The 22,983-nt window shown below is 45.7% G+C and overlaps 1 protein-coding gene across 1 annotated transcript in view; it reads left to right on the forward strand.

Annotated features, from left to right (window-relative positions):
* Positions 1-22,983, forward strand: part of LOC144691652 (uncharacterized) — a 75,027-nt gene that overhangs the window by 34,745 nt on the left and 17,299 nt on the right. The window contains exons 9-15 of the mRNA XM_078559956.1: positions 3,240-3,325; positions 5,067-5,150; positions 8,566-8,628; positions 9,887-9,964; positions 18,533-18,621; positions 19,404-19,440; positions 20,492-20,640. Coding sequence (XP_078416082.1) covers positions 3,240-3,325; positions 5,067-5,150; positions 8,566-8,628; positions 9,887-9,964; positions 18,533-18,621; positions 19,404-19,440; positions 20,492-20,640 — 586 coding nt within the window. The remainder of the gene's footprint in view (positions 1-3,239; positions 3,326-5,066; positions 5,151-8,565; positions 8,629-9,886; positions 9,965-18,532; positions 18,622-19,403; positions 19,441-20,491; positions 20,641-22,983) is intronic.

Genomic DNA, 22,983 nt, shown 5'->3' on the forward strand with positions numbered 1-22,983 from the left:
TAACAGTGTAAGTATCAGGCAAACAGCCCTTATGCCTGGTGGGACCATCAGTTTGGGACCTATGCTCTCCAGAAGTTGTGGTGCTATTGCAGCCCTCAATAGGGCTGTACAGGATCGCTGTAGCTCCACCAGCTGATTTAGGACCAAATCCGAAGGCTTGTTATCTGACTCGGACTCCGCAGATTCCTGGCCTCCAACAGTCCTCTGAGTGCTGGCGACCTGGAATGTCCCTGCCTCTGCCCGCTGCGGACAAGGTTGTGTGCTGTTCTCACCAGATTGTGACCCCAAGGCTGCTCTGGAACTAGGTCCCACTGAGGTGTGTGCCTCTAAGATACTGGAGGGTGTGGGTGAGCGCTGTGATGAGTCTTCTATGGTGCTCTGTTCTGGTTCCTCATTTGTGGTGTCGTCAGGGCTGGAGCTGAGGTCCTGGCTTGTGGATACCCTTGGGCGCTTTCCAGAAGTGGCTATAAATGAAAGGAGAGATAATTAGTACATGGCAGGTGACTCTAAAACAGGACAGTGCACTGACAGTATGGTTGTCTGAGGGTTGAGCTGGTGCAGAATCCCCACAAGTGTTTGCCACCTACCTCACGTCAGCACAGGCAAGGTCCACGTGCTCTCCAGCCAGCTCGATGGCTCGATTCTCGTAGTGGGTGAGGACCTTGATTTTGGCTACTCCACCCCTGATCTGCGATCTCTCCCTTCCTTCAATCGTATGCGAGCTTGTCCTACATAAAGAAAGATGGAGAGTGTGAGCAGGACATTTGCCAGGGCAGATGATAAGGATGCCTGCCATGTGTGGGTGGTGAGTGCAACCATGGACGGGATGGGGACGCAAACTGCAGAGGATATGAGGCCAGATGGATACGTGAAGGTGTTTGTGAAAGAGTGAGTGGTGCTGTCCCTTGAGCTGGGCAGCGTGTGAGATGCCAGTGAATGTGTGATGGGCTGGTGTGTGAGAGAGTTGGGAGTGATGATTTGGTTGACCTACCCTGGTGGCATGGATGAGATCATTCATCCTCTTTCTGCACTGGGTGGCTGACGTCTTCTGTGCTGCATTTTCACTGACCGCCATTGCCACCACCTGCCAAGCCAGAGTGGTGAGGTTTGTGGACCTCCTCCAGCCATCATGTTGGGTAGAGAACATCACAGCGGGCCTCCACTGCATCCAGCAGACATTCCAGCGAGGTGTCACTGAATTTGGATGTAGCTGTCATCTTCCCTTTTGGGGCCATCTGTCTCATCTGTGGCAGTCCTGGGCTCCAGACATTGACAAAGCTTGGGTGACATTTAAATATGGTGCCCGGAGTGAGGAAGCGGTGAGTTCACGGTGGGGCGGGTGAATCAGAGGCTGCCCGCCCACGATCCGGTGCGTTTTCTGTGCATGGATAATTAATGTGGTGGGAGGTGGACGATATGGTGCGAAAACCCGCCATTGCAGCTGGCGGGTAAAAGGCCATTTTTCACGCCTGCTGCTGCACTTATTGCAATGAGGTGAAAATCCCAACCACAGTGGATTATATTTCCACCACTATTTCTGTCCTAACAACACTTTGTATGAATAAATTCTCATGATCTTTCTTCTGTTCATTTGGTTTTAGATTTAATTGAATGTTGAACACAGCACAACGTTTTTGCTTATCCCAAAACCGGCCTATGCAAAATCCAGTGCACTGCACATCAGTTGGCCAAGGTTCAGGCCACAATTAAATGGTCCTAAACTGGCCCCTCCAGTCCAAAAGTCTTTTCAACCACTTTTCTGTTTTCTATCCTTTAGTCAACTTACTTTCCATGCTGTCAAGCCTTCCATGTGGCATTTTAGGGGAAGACAGTGGCATATTGATAATGTCACTGGACTTGTAATCCAGAGGCCCAGGCATATTCTCTGTGGACATGGGTTCAAATCCCACCACTGCAGCTGGTGAAATTTAAATTCAATAAATGTGGAATTGAAAGTCCAAAAAAACAGAAATTCCAGGCAATTAAATCTAAGTAATGGTGACTATGCCAACTATCATTGACTGTTGTAAAAACCCATCTGGTTCACCAATGCCCTTTAGGGAAGAAAGTCTGCCATCCTTACCTGGTTTGGCCTGCATGTGACTGCAGAGCCACAGCAATATGGTTGACTCTTAACTGCCATCTGAACTGCCTCAGTTCAAGGGCAATTAAAGATGGGCAACAAGTGCTGGTCTTAGCAGCGACACTCACATCCCATGCAAGAATAAAGAAAAAAAATCTTATTAAATGCCTTTTGAAAATCCATATAGACAATATTATCAGCAGTTCCTTTATCAATGCACTCCTTTATTTCCTCCAGAAATTCTATTAAGTTTATCTGATATAAGTTGCTTGCTGGCTGTCATTAATGTGCTTATTATCTTTCTACAACAACAACTTGTATTCTTATAAAGTTTGTAATATATAGCATTAAAATGTCCCAAAATGCTTCACGGTAGCATTACGAAACAAGATTTGACACCATGCTAAGCAAGCTGCTGTTATTTGGAAACTTTTGAAGTCTTGGCGCTTGTGTATTGAACGTTTTGCACAGATTTTCTTTCCCTTCTATAGTATTCCTGGAAGGCTACATTTGGCAAAGGAATATTTCCTACAATAGCATTTTGGGAACATTAATGACAGCCAGCAAGCAACTTATATCAGATAAACTTAATAGAATTTCTGGGATAAAGAACTGCTGATATATTGTCTATATGGATTTTCAAAAGGCAATCTTGCTGCTGTGAGGACCCGAGGATCCATATTTACAGAGTGCACCATTCCTCCCTCGGCATATTAAAGGACACCCATCTTCGGTCTTTACACTTCAGAGTTATGCCATCCACTGCAGACTGAATTATAGCCAACAACAATATGGCTCTTCCTTTAATTATGAAGGGCTATAGAGCTATGTTTGTTTGTTAGTGGGGTATATCAACTTTGCTCATGTTTATAAACTGAAATATGCTTTTATCATTTCTGAAGGGTGTGACAGGTCTTGGGTATAGAGCTGTTACTACAGGTTGCACCCTTTGCCCTCCAACTACCTCCCCTCCCCACACACTCCAGTAAATCTGTATCAGCAGATTGGCAGAGATCAGTTAGGAGCAATTGTAGTGGAAGATCACAGCAAGAGAGCTGACAAAGAGAAATGTGTATATTCTTGAGGCAGTGGAAATGTACATTTAAAAATGTCTGCAGCTGGGATGCATATTTTACAGACTCTCCTGTCACTGCAGGTATCATGGTGTTCCCAGAAATCCTTACAGTCCTCACCATTTTACTGGAGGGAGCTCCAGCGGCTCGGGGGCAGCTGTAGCAGCAGGTATGAGTTTAAATCCCTGAAGAACGTGGCACTGTCTGGCATCAATTTTTTTAAATGTTTCTCTTTAAGCCAGCTATTTTATTGAAGAATGTAGAAATAAGATATTCAAGTTTTCTGGTAACATCTGTTCATATTGAAGGGAGAGCTCACACAGGTGTAGTGGACATAAGGAGTTGATTAAATCTGCATCTGAAGGGAACTGATTAGATTCTGGAATTTCTGGGGGTTTTTTTTAACGGTGAAATGTTAGTGTTTTCTGTCGTTATCCCTTTGAATCTGATCACAACTTCAGGATTTACCGCAGGTGCACACTTAAACGGACATCCTGAAGTTGTGGTCCATGAGTCACTGCTCACCTCACCCCCTCCCCCTAGGACTGGCAATCGGTAAAATCAACTGATCTGTTTGGAACTTTCCCTTTTCTAGTCTCGTATCACAGTTAGAACTGCCCATAAAAAGTTCAGTAAGGTGTAACTAGGTTTTTGATATTGATCTGAGTGATAACTATTGCTGAACAACTGATCTGGCCCTGGACATGTTTTATATTTGTGGAATGTTGTTAAATATCTCCATTATGATTAATTACTAAACATTTTGAACTAGTTTTGGTTTAAATAATTGAAAAAATAACTTATTAATGATATTTCAGCTTCTTCCTTATGTGTGTGCTTCAATCTTTATTTCACTTTCTCTTTCCCAAAAGAATTACAAAACAATTTGGTTTTAGTGTTTTCCACTTCCCTGTTAGCTGTCTGTGAGAATTCTTTAATATGACTGGCTGCTTGGACAACTTGCTGACATCACTGCAATTCCATGATGGGAAACCCATTAAACTATGGTACAATCAATTCCACATTGAGAGTTAAAGTTCCCACCACAGAGATCACTAGATCTGTCACTGCAACTTTCTTTGAGGTCGGCAGCAGGTCCCCTTGCCTTGTTGGTAGCTGCAAAAATCCAGGCCAAAGTGGTTGCCTATAACAAATATGTAGCTTTGTGAACTTTTGTAGATTGCTTAAGTAACTTCGGCTCGTACAGATCAGAATGAATCATAGTAAGGGTGCTCTGTATTTCACAGTTTCTAGAAACCAGCAAAATAAATACTGACACTGCGTAGGCACTGTCACCACTAGTTCAGTTTGACCTCCAGTAAAGGAACTCATTTTCTGACTATTTGAAAGCAAAATGTTTTTTGTTTCTCCGCATCTGTCTATATGAAGCCTTTGATTCACATCCAAGGTCACTAGAACTACTAGATGCTGGATGCTCTCCAGTACCTTACCAAGTGGCCACAACTTAACAGAATTTTTAGGTGGTACAGCCAAACCCAGTCCCATACTGACCTGATATTCTGGGTACACTTCCAGCACTTCCAGCATGCGTTGCTTGATGGTAATTTGGAGCAGGAACCTAGGCTGAATTTTCATCTTTCTAACTAACAAGTGTTAAAATTAATTGCAGTCTGCCATCACCATCCAAATCAACTAATGTAGCACAAACCTGAAATTTTTCTGGTCTGTGTGACTTAGCCACTGACCATATAAATTTACTGAGCCATCAGAAGAACTTGACAAAATATCCTTAATTAAAAATGTATTATTTAGAAGGAAGAGAATGTGTTAAAACTGTATATATTTTTTGGAAAACACAAAGTTATAATGGCGCAACACCAGTAATAAATAATTCTAGAAGTTGCAGTTTCTTGCTGTGTATTTAACCTGTACTAATATTTTCTTTAAAGGTCTTTGCCCATTGGCTATTGGAAGTGATGGAGGAGGTTCAGTAAGAATTCCAGCATCATTTTGTGGTGTGGTAGGACTGAAAGGTATTTTTATTTTGATATGATTTTAAAATGTACTTGCAAAGAGGAGTTGTTTAATGTTCGGGAATTTCTATCCAGCTGAACATCTGCCTAATTGTAAGTCGTTGTGCATTTACCTGCCAATTTAAATTAGAAATTCTTTATTGAGCTGACTCAGATTGTTGACTGACGCATTGCAAGTTAGTGTCCACTAGTTGTATGTTGGTAAGACTGCAGTCACCCTATAGGTTTGGCATCGATGCATAGAGAAATTCTGTCCGTTTTGCCCTAGAACTAGATCAAGTAAAACAACCTCACACAGCCTGAATCTTTACTCCCAAAAACAAGTGGTCATGTCAGAGGTCAAAATGCAAAATATCTGGTACAGGAACCAACCCACTTTGTACCAGCCCACTTCTAGGTTAAATATATGTGCAACAAAGGGCGGGCAACCAATCCACTCATGGGAAGCAAATTGGTCATTTAAACATTATGATGAGGCTGGGTCTTCATTTTAACAATCGTTCTATTTTTAACCACAGGCAAATGGGTTTCAGGAAATTTAAACGATGTGAGAGGGGCTGAGGTAAGTGCCTTTGAGCTAGGAGGAGCAAGAGTTCTTCCCCCAGGTCCAACAAGATACCAAGGAAACCACCCCGCCAGAGACCCATCTGCCTCCCACCCCCTGACCACGTAGGACAATCCTCCGTGATATCTGTCACTCACCCATCTATCTGGTCTCAGATTCTTCAGCCCTGTAAAGCAGACCTCCTACCTGACTGGCCTTCCAGTCTATCAACCTGGCTGACCTTGGATGTGAATTCCATTTAAGGATTAAAATTCTTCAGGACATTCAGGAAACCTGTTCTTCTGGGCTTCTTACACTAACCGCAGCTCACCAGCCCCCACCGCTCTTCCTTTCAAACAGAACACGAACCCTCACAAGAATCCTGCCTGGTTGTTAACCCAAAAACAGTCCTTCTCTGCTTCTCACAGCAGCAGCTGCTTTGTTCCTGCACACAGCAGTGTCTGCCTGATCTTTCTCTTGTTTCTGAAAACTGTCATTTGCTATTTTAATAACTTTCTGTTTGAGTTTCTCCCACATGGCAATCTGATCACAGAGGAATGTCCCAGAGCTGGGGTCTTTCTGTCTCACCTTAAGTTAAAGCAGACATTTTAAAACATAACGTTTTGCAAAGTCCAGCATTCATAACCAGGAATACACTGGAATCAGCACATCTGGTACACTTTAGGGAAGGCGGTGGTGCAGAGGTAATGTCGGCAGACTAGTAATCCAGAGGCGTAGGCTAATCAATAAATAAATCTGGAATTGAAGAGCTAGCCATTGATAATAGTGACCATGACACCATTGTCGATTGTTGTAAAAAGCCATCTGGTTCACTGATGTCCTTTAGGGGAGGAAATCTGCCGACCTTACCTGGTCTGGCCTACATGTTACTCCAGACCCACAGCAATGTGGTTGACTCTGAAATGGCCTAGCAAGCCACTCAGATGTATCAAAACCGCTACAAAGCTTAAAAAAGGGAATAAAACTGGATGGGCCACCTGACATCGACTTAGGCACTGGAAACGACAACAGCAAACTCAGTCCTGTCAACCCTGCAAAATCCTCCTTACTAACATCTGGGGGCGTGTGCCAAAATTGGGAGAGCTATCTCACAGACTAGTCAAGTAACAGCCTGACATAGTCATACTCATGGAAACATATCTTACAGACAAAGTCCCAGATACTACCATCACCATCTCACAGACAGGAGACCCATCAGAAGTGGAAGTACAGAGGTATACAGTCAGGAGGGAGTTGTCCTGGGAGCCCTCAACATCGACTCTAGACCCCATGATGTCACATGGCACCAGGTCAAACATGGGAAAGGAAACCTCCTGATTGCCATCTACTGCACCCCACCCCCCTCTCAGCTGATGAATCAGTACTCCTTCATATTGAACACCACTTGGAGGAAGTACTGAGGGTGGCAAGGGCACAGAATATACTCTGGGTGGGGGATTTCAATCCATCACTAAGAGTGGCTCAGTAGCACCACTACTGACCAAGCTGGCCGAGTCATAAACGACATAGCTGCTAGACTAGTTCAGCGGCAGGTGGTGAGGGAACCGGCAAGAGGGAATAACTCATCACCTGATGCCCCAAAGCCTGTCCACCATCTACAAGGCTCACATCAGGAGTGTGATGGAATATTCCCCACTTGCCTGGGTGAGTGCAGCTCCAACAACACCATCCAGACAAAGCAGCCCGCTTGACTGGTACCCCATCTACCGCCTTCAACATTCACTCCCTCCACCACCAATACACAGTGACAGCTACTGTCACTGCTTATACTAGCTACAAAATGCACTGCAGCAACTGTCCAAGGCTCCTTCGACAGCACCCTCCAAACCTGTGACCTCTACTGCCTAGAAGGACGAGGGCAGCAGACACATGGGAACACCACCACCTGCAAGTTCCCCTGCAAGACACACACCATCCTGAGTTGAAACTTTCTCGCCATTACTTCACTGTTGTTGGGTCAAAATCCTGGAACTCCCTCCCTACAACACATGGACTGCAGCGGTTCAAGAAGGCAGCTCACCACCACCTTCTCAACAGTGGTTAGGAATGGGCAACAAATGCTGGCCTAGCCAGCAACACCCACATCGCTTGACTGAATGAAAAAAGTCCGCCATCATCATAGGAAAATGGGGGGTGGGCAGTAAATGTGGCCTTCCCAATGTCAACAACAACTTGCATTTACATAGTCACCCACATTCTGAGAGCCAGTTAAAGAAAAAATCTCCAAAATGATGTGCTATACTCTTTAACATGTGCTGGGGTTTACCACTGGCCAGAAACTGAACTGGACCAGCCATATACATACTGTGGCTACAAAAGCAGGTCAGAGGCTGGGAATTTTGTGGAGAGTAATTCACTTCCTGACTTCCCAAAGCCTGTCCACCATCTACAAGGCGCAAGTCAGGAGTGTGTTGGAATACTCTCCACTTGCCGGGATGAGTGCAGCTCAAACAACGCTGAAGAAGCTCAACATCCTACAGGACACAACAGCTTGCTTGATTAGCATCCCATCTACCACCTTCAACATCCAGTCCCTCCACCTAGCCAGTGACGCCCACGTGCTGTAAAAAGAATTTTAAAAAACCTCTTTGTGATCACTAAAGCTGTACTTAAACTGACAAAATACGTATTAAAATTTTGGTTTTCTATAAGGAAATCTACGGTATTACTCAGTTCCAAGATTTTCTGTTTATGTAGCTAAGTTTACACTTGTTTTGTACATCTTTTAATATTTGGATTTTGTTTTTGACTCAAGAACATCTGTTGACATGTGGCCTGAATATTTGTCAGTTCAGTTATTGCTAAACAGGAAGTCTGTTAACAGTTTTATTTTTGTTTTTGTTTCTTTAGTTACTTTTGGTCGAATCAGCACCACTGGGTCCCATCCTCTTTCCTATTCTACTGTCAGTTTGGGTAAGACAACACTTTGCACTCCTTAAAGTTACATACGCAATTCTCTGTCCAATTTAATGGATCTGCAAGGAAAATACATGATATCTATAAGAGGCTGAGTGAACTCGCCAAGCCTTCTTCGACTGCACCTTCCAAATCTGTGACCCCTACCACCGAAAAAGACAAGGGCAGCAAACGTGTGGGAACACCACTACCTGCAAGTTCCCCTCCAGGCTACACACCATCTTGACTTAAAACTAAATCATCGTTCCTTCACTATCATTGAATCAAAATCTCCAACCATTTGGTTGGCGGGCGGGTGAAAAGGCCAAGCAGCCTTTGCGTTTTTGGCGAAACTTCATCCACGGGTGGGATAAGGTTTCAACCAGTGTTTGAAAAAAATTTAAAACTTTTCAAAGTCATCTCTAACATGTCCCTGCTCATATGATAGAGTCACATGAGGGGACATATTTTTACCATTTCTAATTTCTTTGTTTTTTATTTTAAAAATCTTCAGCTCCCTGAGGCAGCTCTGTGCCTAAGGGACCATTTACTGCACACACCCACGCACATGTGCGAACTTCCACGCTCACCCTCCTCCCACCTTCACCCTGGCAGCGCTGAGCGCTGCAGTGCACGATTCACGCTGGCTGGCCGTTAATTGGTCGGGGCCTGCTCACCCCCACCATGCCCATCCGATGACCGGAAAATCCTGGGCATGGAGTTTGGTTCGAGAAGGCAGCTCACCACCGCCTTCTCAAGGGCAATTAGGGATGAGCAATAAATACTGGTCCCACCAGTGACACCTTCATCCCCTTAAAGAGTTTTAAAGATTTCAATATGTTTTACAAATACTGATTATAACTTAAGTTTTAATACTTTAAGTGCTATTTAAAATCTAAATCTTTTAAAGAAAGCTAAGTGACTTTGTGCCTCTTCAGGCATTTATAATGGATGAATTAATCCAAATTCCCACTACAATACAATACAAAAGCAAAGATATAATCTACGACATATTATTCTAATAAACTACTCTGAGAATTGGAAGCAGCTGCTCTGTAGAACTACAATATTTAGTTAACTGTTTTTCAGTTTTGGTGATCTTTTCTGCTCCTAAATGAATTATAATGCAGTAAAGAAATATCAGAGTAGCTGCATTCTCCAAACTCTCCTTAATCTGAGTTTTTACTTTGTCTCCAGAGTTATAAAAATGAGCTGTTTGATTATTAGCTGTTTTGGACAAAGCTGAAAACTCTGAATAATTTGCTTGTATTCACAGGTCCAATTTGTGCCTCTGTAAAGGATGTAGCTATAGCCTATGCAATTCTGGCCGGCCCAGACCCCAATTATCCATATGGTAAGTTTCGTAATTTACTGGAAACATTTATGTATATCTAGGGGCTGCATAATTGTCAGCATCAATAATGTGATTAGATGAACAGAAAATGAGACTGTTTTACATCTAAGAGAAAAATGTAGTTGGCAGAGTTGTAATAAAATTTTATAGGGATGTGAAAGAGCATTGATTTTCTCTGCATTGTACAAAACGCCAATCTGTTATAGAGGAGTTGATCATTATGTCTGCCTGTATTTGAGCCTGCATGAAGGAGGTCATTTGACTAGTGATCTAACCTGCTCTTTTTGGTGGCTGATAAAAGCCCAAGAAAAGATCCAGAGGAAGCCCACTAGCTTGATACGCAGTTTAAATAACCCTTAGTTAACATGATAGGCTCGGAGACCTGGTGCTTTACACATTAGAAAAGTGTAAACTTTGAGGAAATTTAATTTAGGTTTTTAAAAAATATTTAAATAAATATACTGCGTCTAGATAGGTTATACAAGCTAAGCAAACTGGGAGGAGCCTGGGAGCACAGGTATAACTTGGGGGGGGGGCAAAGAACTAGATTAGATGTTTGTATGTTCTTACGTTAAAAAGTTACCAACCTCTGGAATGCTTTGCTGGCACATGTAGTGAGTGCAGATTTGCTGCAAGCATTCAAAAGGGAACCTAATGTGTGGCCTACATAACTGCATGTAGAAGGTAGGTTTGTGTCCCTCAGTTACCATTGTTTCCAGGAATCTGGTTGACTGCCTTCGGCAGTTGAAGAAGAATTTCCCAGAAACTTTTCTGAAATTAGACTAAGGGTGGGATTTTCCCCTCAGTCCACTAAGTGCAGCAGCATTTTACCCACCCAGAAACATGCCAGATCGTGGGCCTCTTGATTCGCCAGCCCCACCATGAGCTCACCGCTTCCTCACTCAGGGTGCCATATTTAAACGGCATCCGTGCACAGCTTTTTTAATGTCTACAACCCAGGACTGCTCCGCGGAAGACATGTCTCCCAAAGGAAAGAAGCATGCTGTTGCAAAATTCAGTGACACCTCCCCGGAATGCCTGATGGACACAGTCGAGGCTCATCGCGATGTCCTTTACCCCCAATAATGGCCGGAGGCTGTCCACCAACCTCACCACTCTGACTTGGCAGGAGGTGGCAGCGGTGGTCAGTGCCAACGCAGCACAGAGAAGGTCAGCCACCTAGTGCAGAAAGAGGATGAATAGTCTCATCCGTGCCACCAGGGTAAGTCAACCATCTCATCACTCTCAACTCACACACTCACCAGCCCATCACACCTTCACTGGTATCTCACATGCTGCCAGCTCAAGGGGCATCACCACTCGCTCTCTCACACACAACTTCACATCTCCATCTGGGTTCATCTCCTCTGGAGCTTGCGTCCTCATCCCATCCATGGCTCCACCCAAACACGCCAGGCATCCTTATCATCTGGGTCTGAAGAGTCAGATGGACTCGAAAGATTAACTCTGTTTCTCTCCCCACAAATGCTGCCAGACCTGAGTTTATCCAGCATTTTCTGTTTTTATTTCAGATTTCCAGCATCCGCAGTATTTTGCTGTTATCCTTATCATCTGCCCTGCCATGCATCCTGTTCATGCTCTCCGTCTTTATGCAGGACAAGCTCGTACACAATTGCAGGGACATGTCCCAGACCCAGGGTGGAATGCCAGAACTCAAGGTCCTCACTGTCTTTGAGAGCAGAGCCATCGAGCTGGCTGGAGAGAACATGGACTATGCCTGCAGCGACAGTAAGGTCGGCAGTGCACACTCACGTGAGGATCTTCACCAGCTCATCCCTCAGACAACCATACTGTGAGTGCATTTTCCTGTTTTACAGCTGCCTGCCATGCACTAATTATGTCTATTTTCTTTCTTAGGCACTTCTTAAACCGCCTGAGGCCCTCAACCAGCCAGGCCTTTAGCTCGCGTCCCGATGACACCTCAGATGAGGAACCTGAAAACAGCGCCATTGAAGACCCATCACAGCGCTCACCCACACCATCCAGCAATGCAGAGACACACACCTCAGTGGGACCAGTTTTACAGCCGCCTCAGGGTCACAATCTGGTGAGTTCAGCACACAATCTGGTCCACAACAGGAGGAGGTAGCGACGTCTGAGGTCGCCAGCACACCGAGGACTGCTGGAGGCCAGGAATCTGTGGAGTCAGAGTTCGATGACGAGCTCTGGACTCGGTCCTAAATCAGTTGGTGGAGCTGTAGTGACAATCATGGGAATATCAGGAAGAGATGTCTGGTGCATTCCTCAGATTGCAGTGGACGATGGAGGAGTCTATTCATCTTCAGTCTGAGGTGATAGTGCCAGCGTGCCAATGCACCAAGATCAACACTGTCATGATGGCAGCCGCCATGGAGACCTTGATCCAGGACATTGGTCCTGCGCTGCTGCAGGGGCAGCACTCCATCACTGTAGCCATTGGTGGCATCCATCAGTGGCTATGCGAGAGGGGGGCAGGGCACCTAGATCTTACTCCAGTTTCCCCTGCTCCTGAAGGAATCAACCAGGGGTCCTCGGGCACCTATAGGGAGGAGGACCAGCAGCTGGACACGCTGGGGCTATCTGCCCAGGTGACTCCGGGACTGCCCAGCTGTTCCCAATCCCCTCTTCCTGTAAGCCCATCACCTCCAACTGCATTGGCCGAGGAGGGTGCATCCGCCCCACAGCAGGACACCCAAAGCAGGCTGGGGCCCTCAGGGTCTCAGCCCTCCAGACGACGTTCGCCAAACATCAGGGTGTAGCAGCCAGCAGGCTGCCTCCACCTCCGCTGTGGATGTCAGGGATGCACCCAGATGTAGCGGTAGGGTTAGGAAAATTTTAAAAATTTAGGAGCAAAACGGTGACATGGGTGTTCACAAATGTAAATAGGGTCACACCCATTTCACATCTCCTCTTGTGTGTGCCTCTATTTTATGATGAACTGTGTTGCAGTCAATCACTAGTGATACTTTGGTCCCTCCCCCCAATTAGCGCAGATGTCGCAATCACGGGCCTCTTGTCTATGTCGTGTGCTTCCATATCACCACAGTGTATGCCCCTTTTTCAGATCATTCTCGACATCAGTGATGCCTCGACCTTACTGTTAAGTGTGCTTGTGGAAGGAACTTCATTCACATGCTTTGCAGGGTCATGTCATGTTTATTCTTGGTTGTGTAAGATTGAGGCAGAGGTGTTCTCCTATCTCCTCTGCATTCTTGAAAGATGAAGATGTAGTGTACAACGAGAGAGGTGTTTATGCATGGATAAGGGTCATAAATCGTGCAACTCCATGTGCTCTCTGTCATCTGGCAGGGTTTTAATGCTATGAACCCATACTCTGAGCTTGCGTGCGCTGCTGTCTGCTAACCATGTTTCTGACTTTCCAAGTGTATATCTGCTAAGCTCAGTAATAAATGGGAGCACCTTGCCATCTCGAGGTGCCGAAGCTCTGCCCTTTTCAGCCACATTATTGTCCAGGTACTTGAACCTATAACCTTGAGCGTTTCTCAACCTGTAATTGTCTGTATTGCGGCCACAGGACTCTCGTCACAATGTTGGGATGCAGTACTGTGCATCCCATCACCTAAACACTCACTGAGATGAGTGTTTGCAAATGGTGATATTTGGCGGTCAATAGAGCCTTTGAACATGCTCTTGAAGCGCATATGGTAACATTAGACAATGTTGAGGGGAGCAATGGGATGTACTGAAACTGAAGTGTGCTCTTTATTAGCAATGTCTGAGCATTTTGGAGTTCGCAAGGGTCAGGGCTGGCCATGAGGGCACAATGTGTATCTTAAAGAGGAGGCATTTTAATGTCTGGCACGAAATTCGTTGAATGTCATCATCCTCAGGTGGTCCACATGCAGAGTAAGGTGAGGATAAAAGCAGGCCAGCATCCCTAACTGAGAATGCAGGATGTTAATGTGATAGAGAAAAAGGTGATACAGAGGATTGAGTCATCTCAGAATAGAAGCACACCTGCAGAACAACCTCAGCTGCCTTGGCCCAAGTGTCACATATCAGTTTCACCATCGAGGTTACACAGAATGCATTGTCTCGTTGCTGGAGATGGATCTCCTCAAGGAACTTGGTCGGACTGAAGGCAGACAGCTACAAGCCCACTGAGGATAGAGGAACAGCTTCTGGCTCTTGTAGGCTGGTGTTGTGACTGGGATGCTGGAGATATGCTTGAAGAGGCAGCACCTTCTGACATCTGATGCTGGGACTCCTCCTCCAGTTAGCACCTCATCTCAGCAAGGACACGTGCTCCCAAAGCTTCATCATCCTTCAAAGGATCAGGACAATGTGAGCCTGATGTGTAACTATTCACTCTCATATTGAAGTGCAATGTTGAAATGAGAGGAATAGTAAAGCTGGTGTTAATGTTGGCCCATGATGAAGGGCATTTGTCCAAGAGGATACTCATTGCAACTCGTCATCCTCCTCATGAAATCTGGTAGCTGTGGGGGCCTCACATGCATGCCTGCTTCGTTTGGCCTGTGCTTTGGCCTCTTCCCCTGCAGCTTCAACTTCCTTGAAATCAATGCCCTCATTCCCTTCAATGTCCTCCTCATCAGAGGAGATGTGCAGCTCCTCCATGTCGGCATCTGGCAAGTCCTTCCCCCCTTCGCAGCACCAGGTTGTGCAGTGCACAGCAACTCACAATGACCCTCTGGGGAGTGTACTGGAGTGCTCCGCCAGATCTGTCCAGGCATCGGAATTGCATCTTTAAGGTGCCTATGGTGTGCTCCACCAACGCTCAGGTAGCGACATGAGCTTCGATGTGCCTTCTCTCTGCGGGAGTCTGAGGCCACCGCACAGGTGTCATCAGCCACGTCCCTTGCGGGTACCCTTAGTCACCGAGGAGCCAGCCCTGGATCCCTTGAAGATGTCTGGGATCTGTGATCTTCTCAAGATGTATGAGTCGTGGACGCTTTCTGGGTATCTGGCACAAACCTGCATGATAAGTTTCTTATAGTCACAGACCAGCTGTACATGGAGTGAGTGGTAGCCTTTCCAGTTTGTGTATTAAAATGCCTGTTGCCAGGGAGCTTTTATAGCCACGAGTGCAGTCGATGACACCCTGTACCAGTGGGAATCCGGAAATCTCAGCAAAGCACAGTGCTCTGGCATCCTGGCTTGCTTGATGACCTAATTGTGGGCACAAAAAGGACCTCATGCATGCATTTGTGAGTGGACGCTTGAGAGATCCCCAGTGGAGCCCTGGAAGTAGCCGCTGGCATAGAAGTTGAGTGCGGCCATTACTTTCAGAGCCAATGGCAATGGATGCCCTCCCAGTCCCCATCGTGCCAATTCCTGGAGAATGTGGCAAATGTGAGTCACCAGATCCCTGGATATGTGGAGACGTCGGCGACACAGTTTTGTGCTCATCTGCAGAAATGAGAGTTTTGTACATCCTTGATCTTGCGTCTGGAGGGGCCCTGCTCTCCCTTGGTCTTGAGGGTTTTGCTCCTCACCTTGGTGAGTCAGAAGCCTCCATTTCTATCTTCTCCTTCTTCTTCCCTCCTGCCAATGTGCGATTATGTAGCCAGCAATAAATCCAGGCTCCACCTTCCTGATGGTCTCCTCTCCGCAGTATCAATGAGAAACAGACAAGAGTCAGCGTTAGCCTCCAAAGGTCCTCTCTCTGTCAATAACTCATCAGCGAATGTGGATTCCAGGGCTTTGTTCCCATGTCAGGAACTACTAGCCCCTGAATAATGATCAACGCGGGATCCATTTCGAGATGCTCCTTCCATCTCGCTTTACATGACTGACTGCTATGAGATTGTTTTGGCCAGGCACTTGGTTGTGTTGTTTTCAGCCCAGGCACTGGGATCCTCATTCACTGCGTTCTAATACTGTACTCTTTGGAATAAACATGAGGGGAAATGTTTAGTCAGGAAATGAGATTATTTGAAGGGCGTCCGAGGCTTCTTTTCTGTGAACCTGCCAGCGCCACAATTCTAACACATATCTGAAGCTTGTCCAGTCACCCAGTTGCTCTGGAGTTCATTTCTGTTCTGGGGAATTTCCACACTGTGAACAAGGAGATTGTCTAGTGCCACTTTGCGGGATTAGTCTCGCCTCCATACGCATCATTGCTTCACTTTCCTGATTCCCTGCATTATCATTGAAGGGCTCCTAACATGTTTCAGCTGTGCATCTCTCCTCATTTGGGATTGCACAGTTCAGTTGGGTGCCCCTTTAATCAGCACCCCCTGCCCTCCAATCCACCCTCAGAGCCCTCACCAGCAGAGCTTCTTTTCATTTTAATTTTGTACTGCGCCATCACTGCAGGTTGGAAGATGGCAGTGCAGAGTTCTTACTGCCAGACTATTTCGGAACCTCCCCGTGTGTGTGTGGAAACCCCTCCTGTGATCCCGGGGGAGCTTAATATTCAGTTTCCCTCCCACCAAGAGCTCTCAATCCTCTCCTTGTATTCCTTGATCCCATCGTGATTGTGGTGGATATCTGTTTGTTAGCCCCTGAATATTTTGAGGTGGATGTGTCTATGCCCTAGTGGATCTTGCCCCTCCCCATCTTGAGGCCACTTGCACAGTTAAACATATACCCACCCCCACACCTTCAGATACCCTCACAATGCCTTGTCCCCATCTGTAGGCAGCAGATGCCTCCCTTGACTGTGTGTGCCACCTGATGCCAGAAACGCCACGGACTGAGGCACATGATGTTACGACCATGCCCTGTGCACAACTGAGACTGGACTGGAACAAGGACAGTCTTTACAAGCTCAACAATGTAAACTGAGGCATTTATTCACTCAGCGATTCTCCCATTCTGGCCCCAAGTGGCTTACGTCATTCTGTAACATACTCTCTCCCCATCCTGGAGCTGAGGATGATAACCCTCTGTACCGTCTCCCCCATTCATGTGTCTAAGTGCAACCTTTCCCACTTTTGCGCCCCCCCCCCAGTGGAGCCCTTAACCTGTAGGCCCTTCTCATGCCTCAGGCCAGTTTCCCCCCTTCCCTGGTGGGGCCCTAACCCTGCAGCCCATTAAAAGCCATCCCCGCCTTACTGTTGGTCTGGCAGGTAGAGATTTGGCTTGTGACAGCCCCCTGAAAGCGATGTGGTGCTACCTGCGAAGCCTGGCTTCTTATTGTGAGAATTGCGTGATGCAAGGTGGACAAACGAGCCTCGAAGTCACGAGTGAATTGCAGGTTGCCAGGTCCACGTCACTTATATACCATTGTGAAACACGTCATTGTAATTGCACACCGACGTGCCCTAATGATCCACCGTGGGGGTTGATTCTAGCGAGAAGTCCTTTTCATGAGATGTAAATTTATTGAAAAGATGTTCCCGTCACGGCATGTCAGGAAACACAGCCCACTATTGGAGGCTGCAGCGCACAATCGCGAACTGGTTTCACAACGACGTGAAATTGATTTCTGGTCGTCTTGTGATATTTTCCGCTCCTGCACGCCATGATGCCAGCTGCGGGCAGGAGCAGAAAATCCCTGCCTAAGGGGCTTTTCTCTTTTTTTTTTGCCTGTTGAAGGAGGGATTGGGTGAGGAGTATGTAGAAGTAGCACCATTGCAGTATAGAACAGGCTCAATGAACCAGCTGGTCTTTAGCTGTTGTTTGTTTCTATGTTATTAATTTAGTGCAACCCTTGCAATATTCTGTAGATTTTTTTCTGTTGTTTTTTCAAACTTGTGGTTTAATAAACATTTTGTAAAACAGGTTATACCTCTTGCATTGCCTATTTGCTGACTGGGGGAATTGAGGCATTTTGCATGCATGTTTTGAAGCCAGAGGAGTTCATGAAAGCTCATTTACCCAGTACAATATGTATTGCTGTAGAGTAAGCAATTCAGAGGGGCAATCATCCTTGAATTGTTGCCTACACTTGACAGCACTGGGAGTGGTCTTGGAACTGCTTATCCATCTGTTTTCTTGGCTGCAGATGGTGCAAGGTGAAGGATGATAGTTGACAAAATAAAGGGATTCATACCCTCAAGAAGATTACAAATGAAACCTGTGTCCTCTACCTTCCCTTCCAGCCTCAGTGAACACTCTCTTGAGTGGAGTCACCTTTGTGCCTCAGCCATTTTTTCCTGTTAGCTTAACTGAATGTTTGTTTTAGACTTTATTGCTTTTTATCGAGCATGTGAATTTAGTTTTTAAAATGCTATAAATAATGGTACTACAAATTTACAAGATATGGATGTTTGATATTTTGAAAGTCTCCGGCAATGCAATAGAATGCTCAGATTTGTGGGAATGATCTGTGGGAATGATCTGTGGGAAAAGCCCTGTACATGATTTCCCACATGTAAAAGTGAGGGTGTCATTGTTAAGTTTCTCATAATAATTACACACTTACAACAAGAAACATTGTAAAAATTGCGTAAATCTGTTTGTAGAGAAATTACTATTTTTAAAAATAAGTCCAGTGTTCTCATAATGCTTTGTTTCACCTGCCTAGTCTGGATATAAATGCAACTTTCAAATCAATAACAACATACTTAATCCACTTCATGGTCAAGCCCTCCCAGAGCAGGTCTAATTTAGATTGGTGACATGTTGCTGTTCTTTCAGGTCTGCAACAACCTCCATTAAACTTCAACAATATTGGAAATCCTGATCTGAAGAACATAAAAATTGGGATAGACTGGAAGTTCTTCAAGGTAAAGCCCAGCCTATTCTGTTGGCAGAATAAAATTGTATGGAAATGGGTGCAGGGTGCAGCAGTAGTGTGGCAGGGCAAAACTTCCACCTACCCCTTTAGCCTGTTAGTGATTCCCCTCCAAAAATCTGCAGGATGTGGCCTTGTAAATATATGTAAATGTTTCCCCCGCTTAAGAGAGTGAAACAGAGGCACTCGACCTGATAAAAGTGGTAGTGATTGGAGTAGTTCCCTTCAAGAAACTGAAGAAAAAGGATTGCAATTTTTATAATTCTGAAAGTGCGGCCATGGTTGGGCTGGGGGGAGGGGGGTGGGGGGGGTGGGGGGGGGGGGGGGGGGGGCAGTACTAAGATTTTAAGGGTTAATTTAGCTTTTATTGCTGCATTTTGGGGTCTTGAAGGCACAGAGTGGAACCTGTGTACACTTTTGGCCAGTTTAGGTACTGCGTGGGCTACTGGGATAGTAGACTGGGCAGAATTCCCGGGATTGTCCCAGACATGTCTTCTAGTGGCACATGGTGGATGAATTGTCTCCGTCCCTCCTTTGAAATCAATATCCAAGGTATGAACCCTGTGGGTCTGAGTTCTACCGCAGTTTGCAGCTCTGCCACCCTAACCGGAATTAAGCTGCAGTTCCTCTCTTTCCAGCCCCTGAATCATTGGGACCTAAATGTTTGCATCATCCCTATATCCAGATTCCTGCTTTCCTATGATTATGATTGTGGTTTTGCATCTTGAAAATCTATTCTGTTCTTAATTTCCTCTTTGACTTGAATTTTAACAGGATTGTGATAGTGAAATTTTGGACATTTGTCAGAAAGGTAAGGATACATGGATACCTGAAAATTTCCTATCTAAATGTATTATTCTGTACGATGAAGCTGAAAATCTGCAGCAGAGCATCTACCCTCTTATCAGGTCATCCTGGACCTCAGTAGATTGGAAGAATTTTAGATTATAATGTTACAGCTGATCTCCCACCTTATCTCCCTTCTTCACCCCCATGAGAAGTTAGCACAGAGAATTGTAGGTACAGCCCACAGTTTCTATTCATTCAGTTTAATGGACTGAAAATCATAACCTGTATCTGTGAGATTTCCTGATGGGTGTTCCTGGAAGGCAAAGCTGACAGCGAGGAGTAAAGCAGTGGAGAATTTACTCCACTAATTTAGGAGCCACTTCAGGGTCTGATTCTGGGAAGCTAAGATATTCCCAATGAATTTGATAGCTGTGTGTAAATGCAAACTTTTCAGTCCAGCATTGGTGCGTTAGTAATACATTCTTACACCAATGATTTCCCACATGGTAAGTTCTCATTCTCAGCCATTCACAACCCAGCAAGAAGAAGGGAAGGAACAATAGTTCTCTAACATACCGCTTAACAGATCAATCAAATTCTGTTAGCAGATATGATAAAAGCAAGTCACCTGCTCTGTACAGATTGATGTATGGTCTTGGGAAACTGGTGAGAAAATAAAATGAATTGAAGAGGTTAAATTAGGAGCATTAAAAATTGCCTGTTTGAACAAATAGTTTATTATACAAAAGAATAACATATTAGTATTTATTAATAATTAAAAAATCAGTAGCTCAAACAGATGCATCAACCTAAATTGTGATTCATGACATGTCAACTGGGCTGCTGTTTGGGTACTTTCCAGCAAAGTTGCATCCATGTAAAGGGAAAGGGTTTGGAAAAAAACCCTCAATTCTGATGCTCAGTACAAGAGGCCTCACACCAGGTATTATCCCATTATCTTTTACAGAAAATAAAACTGAGGTTTTAAAAGGGGAACTAATGGTAGGAAATTCAAGTTTAACTATTTCAGTGTTTTCAGAATCAATACTGTTATTTTTATCATTCTTATGTAGCGGTGCAGTACCTAAAAGGTCTCGGTGCAACACTGGTAGACCTGCACATCCCAGAGCTGGAGGAGGCACAAGTTTCTCATGTTATCTGCATTCTGAGTGAGATACGGCAGTCCTTACACATGGATTTTAATAATCAATACAACAAGATGGTAAGAAAATAATTGGATTCAGTCGAAAACACCAAGCTAAACGCTTAAGTTTAATGGAAAGATAGCCTTAATTTCTTAATTCAAGCTACTGATTAATTCAAAACAAAAACAGAATTACCTGGAAAAACTCAACAGGTCTGGCAGCATCGGTGGAGAAGAAAAGAGTCGACGTTTCGAGTCCTCACGACCCTTCAACAGAACTGAATATAGTTAGGAGAGGGGTGAAATATAAGCTGGTTTAAGGTGGGGGGGCGGGGAGAGAGAAGTTGAGGGGGGGGTGTGGTTGTAGGGACAAGCAAGCAGTGATAGGAGCAGATAATCAAAAGATGTCACAGACAAAAGGATCAAAGAGGTGTTGAAGGTGGTGATATTATCTAAGAAAATGTGTTAATTAAGAATGGATGGCAGGACACTCAAGGTACAGCTCTAGTGGGGGTGGGGTGGAAAGACTGACAAGGTATTAGTTGTAGATTTTAAAATAATGTAAATAGGTGGGAAAAGAAAAATCTATATAAATTATTGAAAAAAACAAAAGGGAGGGGGAAGAAACGGGGTGGGGATGGGGGGAGGGAGTTTAAGATCTAAAGTTGTTGAATTCAGTATTGAGCCCGGAAGGCTGTAAAGTGCCTAGTCGGAAGATGAGGTGCTGTTCCTCCAGTTTGCGTTGGGCTTCACTGGAACAATGCAGCAAGCCAAGGACAGACATGTGGGCAAGAGAGCAGGGTGGAGTGTTAAAATGGCAAGCAACAGGGAGGTTTGGATATTTCTTGCGGACAGACCGCAGGTGTTCTGCAAAGCGGTCGCCCAGTTTACGTTTGGTCTCTCCAATGTAGAGAAGACCGCATTGGGAGCAACGAATGCAGTAGACTAAGTTAGGGAAAATGCAAGTGAAATGCTGCTTCACTTGAAAGGAGTGTTTGGGCCCTTGGATGGTGAGGAGAGAGGAAGTGAAGGGGCAGGTGTTGCATCTTCTGCGTGGGCATGGGGAGGTGCCATAGGTGGGGGTTGAGGAGTAGGGGGTGATGGAAGAGTGGACCAGGGTGTCCCGGAGGGAACAATCCCTACGGAATGCCGCCGGGGGGGGTGAAGGGAAGATGTGTTTGGTGGTGGCATCATGCTGGAGTTGGCGAAAATGGCGGAGGATGATCCTTTGAATGCGGAGGCTGGTGGGGTGATAAGTGAGGACAAGGGGGACCCTATCATGTTTCTGGGAGGGAGGAGAAGGCGTGAGGGCGGATGCGCGGGAGATGGGCCGTCACGGTTGAGGGCCCTGTCAACGACCGTGGGTGGAAAACCTCGGTTAAGGAAGAAGGAGGACATGTCAGAGGAACTGTTTTTGAAGGCAGCATCATCAGAACAGATGCGACGGAGGCGAAGGAACTGAGAGAATGGGATGGAGTCCTTACAGGAAGCGGGGTGTGAGGAGCTGTAGTCGAGGTAGCTGTGGGAGTCGGTAGGCTTGTAATGGATATTGGTGGACAGTCTATCATCAGAAATTGAGACAGAGAGGTCAAGGAAGGGAAGGGAAGTGTCAGAGATGGACCATGTGAAAATGATGGAGGGGTGGAGATTGGAAGCAAAATTAATAAATTTTTCCAGGTCCCGACGAGAACATGAAGCAGCACCGAAGTAATCATCGATGTACCAGAGAAAGAGTTGTGGGAGGGGACCGGAGTAGGACTGGAACAAGGAATGTTCCACATACCCCATAAAGAGACAGGCATAGCTGGGGCCCATGTGGGTACCCATAGCCACACCTTTTATTTGGAGGAAGTGAGAGGAGTTAAAGGAGAAATTGTTCAGTGTGAGAACAAGTTCAGCCAGACGGAGGAGAGTAGTGGTGGATGGGGATTGTTCGGGCCTCTGTTCAAGGAAGAAGCTAAGGGCCCTCAGACCATCCTGGTGGGGGATGGAGGTGTAGAGGGATTGGACGTCCATGGTGAAGAGGAAGCGGTTGGGGCCAGGGAACTGGAAATTGTTGATGTGACGTAAGGTGTCAGAGGAATCACGGATGTAGGTGGGAAGGGACTGGACAAGGGGAGAGAGAAGGGAGTCAAGATAACGAGAAATGAGTTCTGTGGGGCAGGAACAGGCTGACACGATCAGTCTGCCGGGACAGTTCTGTTTGTGGATTTTGGGTAGGAGGTATAAGCGGGCCGTCCGAGGTTGGGCGGCTATCAGGTTGGAAGCTGTGGGAGGAAGATCTCCAGAGGAGATGAGGTCAGTGACAGTCCTGGAAACAATGGCTTGATGTTCAGTGGTGGGGTCATGGTCCAGGGAGAGGTAGGAGGAAGTGTCTGCGAGTTGACACTCAGCCTCCGCGAGGTAGAGGTCAGTGCGCCA

Source organism: Cetorhinus maximus, chromosome 16 (assembly GCF_964194155.1).
Source record: "Cetorhinus maximus chromosome 16, sCetMax3.hap1.1, whole genome shotgun sequence".
Classification (NCBI taxonomy): domain Eukaryota; kingdom Metazoa; phylum Chordata; class Chondrichthyes; order Lamniformes; family Cetorhinidae; genus Cetorhinus; species Cetorhinus maximus.